Source organism: Arachis ipaensis, chromosome B7 (assembly GCF_059453495.1).
Source record: "Arachis ipaensis isolate K30076 ecotype BB chromosome B7, ASM5945349v1, whole genome shotgun sequence".
Classification (NCBI taxonomy): domain Eukaryota; kingdom Viridiplantae; phylum Streptophyta; class Magnoliopsida; order Fabales; family Fabaceae; genus Arachis; species Arachis ipaensis.
In genome coordinates, this window is record NC_142442.1 from 81,679,360 (window position 1) to 81,690,113 (window position 10,754).

General features: G+C 27.9%; 1 protein-coding gene across 1 annotated transcript; it reads left to right on the forward strand.

Annotated features, from left to right (window-relative positions):
* Window positions 1-949: 949 nt before the first annotated feature.
* LOC107630840 (bidirectional sugar transporter SWEET14) lies at window positions 950-2,534 on the forward strand. The gene is made up of 6 exons (XM_016334096.2): window positions 950-1,110; window positions 1,187-1,223; window positions 1,313-1,526; window positions 1,611-1,772; window positions 1,850-1,969; window positions 2,065-2,534. Exons 1-6 carry the CDS (start codon window positions 1,065-1,067, stop codon window positions 2,233-2,235), a joined length of 750 nt encoding a protein of 249 aa, XP_016189582.1. The 5' UTR covers window positions 950-1,064; the 3' UTR covers window positions 2,236-2,534.
* The last annotated feature ends 8,220 nt before the right edge of the window (window positions 2,535-10,754 follow it).

Here is a 10,754-nt window from a genome sequence, read left to right on the forward strand (position 1 = left end):
GCCCTTGGTTTTTGCCCATTATAATTTATATATATAGTCGTTAAAATCAAAAAGCCCTTTCGTGAGAAAAACATCTGAAAGAAGGAAACTAAAATTCGAATATGCATAAAGAAGGTGGCACCCGGATCGGGACCAAGCCAATTATAGTGTATATAATATAATGTATGATTAACCTAACTTAAAAATTAATTTGTGTTATCTTTTCAATAATCTAACAAACATATTTCATATCCTTCCTTAATTATTGTTTACGAGAAATTGAAATCCTCAATTATGTATTCACTTGGTCGGTAATAAAAGTGGCGAAAATAAATAAAAATAAAAAAGAAATAGAGTTGGAAATCAAAGTGAATAATTACATTTTAAAAGGAATGAAGATGATGCGAAGATATAATATATGTGGTGACTGATGAAGCAAAAGAAATTAGGTGGAAGAAAGAAAGGAAAGCTTAGAAGGATGGAACTTTGTGCGGAAATGAAGCTTTATTTCTGTGGCTGGCTGCCCAATCAGTAATATGGGCACATAAATAAAACTACAAAAGAGTAGCGCAAATTGAATTGCCTGTCACTAACCATAGTTCAGAAAGGTGGACCACATTATTATTGGGGTTACCGCGGTAACATTATTATTATTTTTGACTTAGCTATGAATGATGAGTTAATTAATTAATGATGAGTTGTAAGGCTCTAAGCCACTTGGTGGGTGACACATCAGAAAGGGTGTGTAATGTGTTGAACCCAAAATGAGGCGTTGGAGAAGGCAATAGGGTAAGAATTGAGAAAGGTGTTTGGATAGTGTTAAAAGTTTAAAAAGCAGTAGGAGTAGTAGTGATCTAATTAATTATAATCAAAAGTAATATTGGTGCTTCGCATTTTGGCGCTCTTCTTGCAAGTTGATACTATTATCATCACTTTTCGCCAACTATAAATAGGTCGTAAACTCTTCGTTTAGATTCGTGGGTTTAATAACATACACAAAGAGAATTAATAGCTTTGAACTGAGGGTGAGTCTGAGACTGAGAGAGAAGAAAATACATTCTAATTCCAAGCTAATTCATTAAGAGATGGCCATGACCCGTGAATCTTGGGCTTTTGTGTTTGGCCTCATAGGTATCACTCTTTTTTAGCTTCTTAATTAATTTCTCCATTTCATGCATGCGTGCCCTAATTTGTGTTTTTAATATAGGCAACGTGATCTCCTTTGCGGTGTTCCTTGCTCCAATGTAAGCAATGATAATCCTTACTTCCTTCTTTCTTTCTTTTGATTTACAAGCAAGAATTATTATTAATTAACTTGTGTATGTGCACGCAGACCGACCTTCTACCAAATATATAAGAAGAAAACGAGCGAAGGATTTCAGTCACTTCCATATGTGGTTGCACTCTTTAGTGCAATGCTTTGGATTTATTATGCATTGGTTAAGAAAGATGCTGCTCTTCTTCTTATCACCATTAACACCTTTGGAATTGTTGTAGAAACTGCTTACCTTGCTATCTTCCTGTTTTATGCCCCAAAGAAGGCTAGGGTACGTGTGTTTTTTCATTCTAGCTAGCTTTCTTTATTTTCTTTGATTTATGATTATTCTCTAACTAAAATTATTGTTATACAGTTTTCGACGATCAAGCTTCTTATGTTGCTGAATGTGTTTGGGTTTGGAGCTATGTTGTTGGCAACTCTGTATTTATCTAAGGGAGCGAAGCGTCTTGCTATCATTGGATGGATTTGCCTCGTCTTCAACATTAGTGTTTTCGCTGCGCCTCTCTTCATCATGGTATGTAATAACTAATAATAAGTAGTAACAACCAACAACATATATAGCAAGTTTCTAATTACTCATGATGATTGTAGAGGAAAGTGATCAAGACGAGGAGTGTGGAGTACATGCCATTCACCTTGTCCTTCTTCTTAACCATCAACGCCGTTATGTGGTTCTTCTATGGCCTTTTCCTCAAAGACTACTACATTGCTGTAAGTAATATATATATATATATATATATATATATATAATTCTCATCTCATCTAATATAATCAACTACTACTTATTGGATGAATTGATGATGTAGCTTCCGAACACGCTGGGATTTCTGTTCGGGATCATTCAGATGGTGCTGTATTTGATGTACAGAAATGCGACACCGGTGGCACTGCAAGAGCCAGTGAAAGCGCAAGAGCTTAATGGCCATACCATCGATGTTCTCAAGATCGACACCAATCATGCTCTTGCCAAAGTCTAAGGGATCACTTTAATTACTCCATCCTATATATTTTAAGTGTCTCTCTCTTTTTATTAATGTAATTAAAGCATCGTGTGGTTTAAATTTTAACGTACGTACATAAAGGTAGCTCTAAAATATTTCCATATTCTCAATTACATATAGCAAGCTTATTAATTAGCCTGTCATCTTTAATTTGGAAATATCACTCTCTCTCTCTCTCTCTCTCTCTCAGTGTATCCCTCAGTCAAACTCATAAAATTCACTTTCCTTGTATACCTTATCAATGTTTCCCGTAATGAAAATTAATTGTTCAGTAATTTTTGCTGCACTGCTCATTACATTTTATTTAAAGTCTTCAATATAATTCGATCATCTTAGTAATATATAGGATTGCTAATAATTTTCAACTTATTTGATCAATTATTAATTGAATTAAATGTGTGTAATAATCAAATTAAATAAAGCGTCGGAGAAGGGGACGGAAAGGGGGATCTCTTTAGTTTGCTTTTCGTATGTCATGCACAAGGAGGCAGATAAAGCCATCAAACCTTACTAACAACAATAATATAATAAAAATCAATAATATACTGTTTACCTTTTAAATTTTTTCTTGATCATGACATTCAATTCATTGTTAACATGTAGACAAAATTACATAGGATTAATTAATCTAATCTACTCTCAATCCATTCCAATGATTAAAGAGAGTATATATAATAAAGGGGGAGTGCTAAAAATCATCAGCCAAATATATATATACACGAAGTCTATATATAGTATAGTTACCAAAGTCTATAGTATGGTTAAGGTAGTTATAATAGCTAAATAGTTTTAACAATATTAAAAAAGTATTGTTACAATTAAAGTTATATTTTTTATATTTTGATGAGATTTTTTATTTTTATTTTTGTTAATTAAAAATTATTGTTAATAAAAAATATTATTTTAATTTTAATAATATGTTTTAAATATTAATAAAATTGTATAGTCTCTGCAATACCATGAACATATATAGGCAGAGTATATATTATCAATGGAATATTTAATAATAAAATTATTAATAAAAAATAATAAAAATTTGTCTTATTTAATATCTATTAATTTTAGTAATAATTAATAAATATTAAATAAAACAAGTTTGAGTTATTTTTTTTGTTTTTTTAGCATTATTATATTATCAGTTATTTAATACGCCAAATCTATGTAAGTTGACTATTACTTAATTAACATTCATCAGAAACTAAATGATGTCAATAATGATACTATTTATATCAAACAGTTGCTCAAAACATGAACCGCTAGCGATCAAGGACAAAGTCAAACTCAAAACGCACAGAAGGAAAGGGATCCTGAAAGGTAAAAGTGATCTTTCATTCTTTTTAATGAGAAAATCAAAGTAGAATATATTTATTCTTTTTAATATATTAGTGCGTCATGTCGTATGTATTAAAAATTTTAATTGTTTTTTTTTTTCATAAATATAATTGATCTTTATTTCATAGAGAAATATCTACTAAAAAAATACAAATATTTGTCATCCTTCATTTTTATTATCATTATTTGCAATTTTCATTAAAAAAAAATCTAGGTCTAATCAAGGAGAATATGATATTTTGTACCAATTGACAAGTGACATCAAACTAGAGGATTATATTACCCCACCAGTTCAATTTTCGTGGTATAGCCTTACAATGTAGACACTAGACACAGTGAACGTCCCAAAGTAAATGGTACATAAAAAAAGAAGACAAAGTGAGGATTTGCATTCCCTTTTTTTTCTTTTTCTTTTTTTACGTCATTTCCATCAATTCTCCTTAGGGGGGAAAAGCTTGAAGCATTTGTGTATGTGTTGTTAATTCGTGTACATGCTTTTTAATCAAGTGTCACGTTCTGATCTTGAGATTCAAATCAAGAAGGATTTGCTTCAAATGGCTCAAAAAATTCTCGTTTTTGAAGTGGGGGGATAAACTCGATTAAAGGGGAACGTTAGGCGGAGAAATTAAAAATAAATAAATAAATAAATAAATAAATGAAATAAAATAGAAGGGGATACGATAAAATGCACTAACTAAACGTGAAATGAAATAATGGGCCACGGAGAGAGAAAGGGATGAGTACTACGTATGCGTTTGAAGATAAGCATTCAAGGGCTTTACGCAAATTAGTGAGGCAAGGTAGCTATATAAAGTTGGAATATGATTGTATTGAAATTAAAAAAAAAAAAGATAATAATATTGCCATGCACAATGCATATATCATATTATGGTTATTGGGTGGTTCCTTTGCTCCTTCCTATATAGAAGAATTAAGCAGATGAATGTGCAAAAAAATAGATATAGATAAGGTGTGATGCAATAAACCACTTGTGTTGTTGGGTAGTACCTTTAATTTGTCTATATACTAGCAAAGCCTCCTGTGTCTTGTAATGTTATTAGTTGCTTTATCCTGTTTTATTTTTATCACTACGTCAATGAAATGATCGTTGCTCGTTCATTATTATTATTACATGGACATGGGGGGTGCCAATTAGGCCTCTCTATCTCTGATATGATTCCATTTCTTTCTTTTTCGGTGCTGCTTTCTTGAGCCCTGCCCAATCATTGCCTCATAATGCATGCCCTCCTAAGATATGTATCATTTATTTTCATTTCTTTTTGCTTATGTTTTGATTTGATTATTCATCCATGGCTGCCATACCATGTGTCATGCATCACCTTTCTTGTGGACCTAGCTTACCTCATGCTTTAATTCAATCATATCCTTGCTCCTCTTACATGCATGCTTCCTTTTATTCTTCCCTCGTAAAACTATTCTTGTGGAAACTTTAAATCGATAAATAAATAAATAAATAAATAAAAGAGAAAATCTACGCATCATCATATTTATTAAAATCCGGTTTGCACTTAATTAGCAAATGAAAAGTGAATAATCTCACACCATTAAATATAATTTCACACCATTAAAAATATTAATAATGACTACAAATTACAAAAACTGCTAACCCCTAACATTCCTCATATATATAAGAAATATATCTAATGAGAATGAGTTGTTTATATAAGAATGTGAGAATGTAATTATTATGGTTGAAATAAATTAAATTTAATGGCCAGGATTAAATTTGCTTTAAAAGCTAAATTAAAATTAAAATTACTACTCCTTCTTTTTCTCTTTCTTTCTTTGACCAAAAGTAAAATTTCTCTCACATTTTTATCTTTTTTTCCTTGATCTTATATTTGGAGGCTAAAAATTAAATTCCTAATGTTTTAATATTTCTTTGTAATGCGTTATTTCTTTCACTATTAGTCTTGTTACTGTTATTGCTCCTCCTTATACTCGTTACTATCATCGTTGCCACACATTAAAACAGATTTAATCTTGGCCATTAAATTTAATCCAACGATAATAATTGCATTATCACATTCTCATATAAACAATCCATTCTCACTAAATATATCTCCTATATATATATATATTTAATATATTTTTTTTAAATAAGAACTTTTTAAAATTTGTTTAAATTTTTAGCATAGTTTTTTTTTTTTAATTTTTCTTAAGCTAAATTCTTTTTTCTTTTGAGATCTAATAAGCATCGATCTCTAAATCTTTTCAATCATAAAATTTTAATATTATGTTACAAAATTACTTTTTTTTTTAAACTTAAAACTGATAAAAAAATATAAATAATTATATCTCTAATACTTTTTAAAAATATTATTTATAATATTTCATTAAGACGTATACAATATATATTAATAAATAAAAATATAATTATACCAATGAACTATACTTCAAATAATATAGCCTTCGTATCTTTACTTCAAAGTTTTGGGTTTGAGTCTCACTCCTAATATAAAAATAAAATATATAATTATACTAAAATTTAAAAGTGAATTTTGTTTTTCTTTTGCATGTGTTTTGTCTTTTCACTGTTTGGAACATTTTAGGCAGCTGATTTATGCATGGTGGCTATGAAAATATATCTCAATACGTGTTGATTTGAATCCAATCCTTTTGTGCCACATGACCAACTTGGAGATCTTATATATGTTTCCTTCACTTTGCTCTTATTTATCACCTCATCACCTAAATGAATCATCCGACAGCAAGATATCATCAGTAGTTATCTCAACTGCTCGTACGTATATATAACCAATTTATAAAAAACAATGTATCATCTATCACAAAGAATCTGAATTCAATGTGCTTAACTTTTACATATCCTATCGCATGCAACCTCTCTTTACTCCTTACAACTACTTATTTTTAAACACTAAATTATAGATAAATTTTATTAATTTATATGTATAAATTTTAAAAAATATAGGTATAAATTATATATTAATTTATATATATAAAACTCTAATAAATATAAATATAAATTATATATTTTTTATGTGTAAAATATCGATAAATATAAGAGTAAATTATTACTGATTAAATATCAATAAAAAATAATATAATATTTATTAATTACATAATATTATTTTTTTTAAATTTAATTTTATAAAAAAAATACCTAAATAATTATATCTTTTACACAAATTTTTCAAGATTTTGGTAATAATAATTGAACGCATTACTACTTGCTAGTTAATGCTGATCCTTAATTAATAATCTGACTAACAAAAGATTGGATATTAGCTACTTATAATTGGTTGGGATACATGAGTTAATTAAGCCTCACCTCTATACTGGTATAAAAATTTTTGTTTCAAGTTTGCATAAACTTCCAAGTCTTTTAGAACTTTCGCACTTCCTTTTTTCTGCTCCCCTATAAAAGTTTCGTCTTCACATGCCTTAATTCATCAAGAGAAGTATACGGAATATGTTTATAACAGCTTTTGAATTAAAAGTGACTCCTTTGCATATATAATATGAACCAAACTTGCTATTTGCAAATAGAAGAGATTACTCTTTACTGGATTGATTTAGTGCCTGCCTAACATTGAGGTAATAATACTCTGCGCGCGTGCTACGTACCAAAAGAAGGGAAAAAAAAAGAAAAATAAAATGATTAGAGATATAATTATTCATGTTACTTTTTAGCTTAAATTTTTAAGATAAGTAGTTTTATGATATGATATCAAAAAAATTCGATTTTTGATAAATTCTAAAAGTAAAAAATTAACATAAAACAAATAAAAAAAATACTTATATAAAAATTAAACAAATCCAAAAGAGAGTATCACTTGAAAGAAAATATTAGAAATCATCTCATGTGACAGAAAACACACATCGTCTTATATCTGTTGTATGGTCTAAATTTTGCTATATGCCGTGGACCTTACATAAAATTTATTTTAATTCATTCCATACAATGTTATGTACGTAACCATATGCAGACCACATATTTAATTCACTCTTCTTTTAATTAGGACTACCTAAAAATTAAAAGTTGTCCTAAAGAGAGTGACTATATATCCATGTGTGTGCACTATGACTATATTCCTACCTCGCCCGTCCTTTTATGAAAGTGTCTTCAACCACAGTGTGAGTTTCACACCATAAATTGTGAATAATTGTTTTACTTTATGGAATATACTTGATTGTTATTCTCTTTCCTTGTTATTAAAATAAGTGTTTCTTTTAATTTTTTTTAACTTCATTAAAACTTACATCTGCTTTATTTTTAGTTTTGATTTCTATAAAAATTTTAATTTCTTTAGATTTTATTAGTATAATAAAATTTAAAAGATCTTAGTTTTAGTACATCTTGCTAAGACAAAAAAAAATTATAAGAATAGATTAATTTTAATAGTCATCTTTGAGACACTTATTACGTGGTCAATGTAATTTAATAACAGAGGTGGGTTTGACTTGGTAATAAGTTAGCAACAGTAGAGAATATATATAACGCCAAGAGAAGATATAAATAGTCATAGTGATAGTGATATAGTCAAAATATATGATACTCATTTATTCAAATAGAAAACGTATAGTCTAATTAACCTCCTTATACTATATAGTTTTCTGCACTCTTTCCCCCGCACAAATTAAAACAGATATAAGAAAAGGAAAGACGAAAGCTAAGACAGTCAAAAAGAGAGAGAGAATAAGGACCCTTTTTTCCCATTATTATTGAATTATACATATATTCAGTTTGCAATATGATCAAAGTTATTGAATAGAAGTGGTATGATAGTGTTCCTGCATAATAAGTCTAGCGGTAGATATAACTGGTCTTATTTAGAGATTGAATTTTTTTTCATCTGAAATAGAAGAAGTATATGTCAATTTCAAAAAAAATGACAGCGGTATATACCTGCTCATGGTAAATAAGAGTAAAAGATGAATGCAATATATATTCAAAGTAAATAACATATTTTTTAAGAAGTTAAAATTTTTGTATTTATAAAGTATTATCTCTTCAAAGTGGTTGAAATATGTTTTTGATATTTTGATAACTACCTTCAATTTTTTTTTTAAATAGTTTTATTATTGTCAAAATTTTTTCTAACAGAAATAAATCACGTTTTATTTATTTTATTTGAATTTCGATTCATAGGTATAATAAAGTCGGAGTATAACTATCATATCAGTAGTAATATAAAAATAGTGAGTTTGTGATCATGTATGTGTTGTGTTAAAAGTTAGGTCACAAAAAGTGCTACTTACAAATTCATTATGACGCAGAAATAATAGTGCAAATTTATTGATGAGTTATCATAGATTGATTGACCGCTAATTGAGACAAACTAAAATCTTAAACAGAATTTCATATATACATTCTCTCTAAATTCCCTTTATTATGTTCACACATGCGCAAGGCTTTTGAATGAGTATACATGCACAACTACTTTAAAAAATGGCCCAAAAATCTGATATTGATACTACTACGTACTCGTAATATATTAGCCGCAAGTTAAAATATGCTTTTATCCCATATTATGATGGATATCACTATCATATCTTGGTTGATATGCAGCAATAATAATGTGCATTCAATATATATACTGCTTACAAATTACAACAAATTAAAGGTGAAGACTCAGACTCAAGATATATAGTGATAGTATGCATAGAATAAAGAGTGTACTCATTTAAAAAAAAGAGAAAAAAATAAGAGAGATCTGCATTGATTTTTCTCTCTTTCTCTATATCCCTGCACTATTGAAATATACATGTATGGAAACAAGCACTCAAATTAAAAGGCTGCTTCAACATATATATAGGGGGACAAAAAAGATAAAAAGCCACTCATCCTTGAGAACTTTACATCACAAATGAGATAATTATCTCATCGGCAAGGGATCTTCATCTTACCCTTTGAGGGGCCACCAATTTCGGAATTTTAATTTACACATGTGCATACATAACATCAATACTAATAAGATCTGCTTTTTAATTGATTTATGATCATGTTGATTAAGCAACTCATGTGAAACCAGAAACTGAAACCAGAGTTGCATGTGATCAACTTAAATAAGGGGTTTTATAAAGAAAATAAAAACAAAACAAAATTATTACACAATTCTATTAAGATGGTTTTGATTACATTTCGTATCTTTTTTTTATATATGAATCTGGTTTAAAACAACGAAAAAGAAATAAACATATATAAATCATAGTTCGATCCAACATTTAAGAGATATAAAGCATATAAAAATGAGTAAAAGTTCTATTTATACATTAAAATTGATAACAAAAATTAACTATTATTATATACCTGTATATAAATACATATATTATTTAATTTATTTTTAATATATATTTTATATTTTAATATATATTTTATATTAAAAATTAATTGAAAAATAACCTACAAAAGTACAAATAAATTGTGATTTTGCTCTAGGATTTATGGCCCATAAAATGTGGTTGTTTTAAACCGCCGTTTATTGCATCTATACAAATATTTAAAGTTGTATTTATTTACAAACACAGAACATTAAAATAGTGAACTAAAATTGTATTTGGCATCGTATTTGGAAGATAAGACATGAATAGAGATATCGTGTTTAAAAATATTGAATTAGTGTATTTTATGTCCATTTTAACAGAAAAGATAAACACTACCAAGAGACACAAATTATTTTTTATTTTTAATTTTTTATTATTTTTGTTAGTTTTTTATAATTATATTTTTTTATTATTATATTTTTTTAATGAAAAAATGAGAATAAATTAGACATTCATAATTTATTCTAGTTTATCACCAAATAAAATATAAAAATACTAATTTTTGTGTCTTTATTTTTTTATGTCTTATTCTCAGTGTCTTGTCTTATCCTATTCTCAGACCCAAACGCAGCCTAAAAGAGATTTATTACGATCTATTTATTTGTGTTATAATATTGTTACTTATATCGGATCTCTTAAAATCTGATAATAAATTTCATAAATATTGAAAAAATATATAAATACTAATTTTTGTGTCTTTATTCTTTATGTCTTGTTCTCAGTATCTTGTTTTATCCTATTTTCAGACCCAAACGCAGCTTAAAAGAGATTTATTATGATCTATTTATTTGTGTTATAATATTGTTACTTATATTGGATCTCTTAAATTCTGATAATAAATTTCATAAATATTA

Coding starts and splice junctions, on each gene's coding strand:
- LOC107630840 (XM_016334096.2), top strand. CDS start 1,065: ATGGCCATGACCCGTGAATCTTGGGCTTTTGTGTTTGGCCTCATAG. Junction 1,111..1,186: donor TTTTGTGTTTGGCCTCATAG/GTATCACTCTTT, acceptor TTTTTAATATAG/GCAACGTGATCTCCTTTGCG. Junction 1,773..1,849: donor CTGCGCCTCTCTTCATCATG/GTATGTAATAAC, acceptor TGATGATTGTAG/AGGAAAGTGATCAAGACGAG.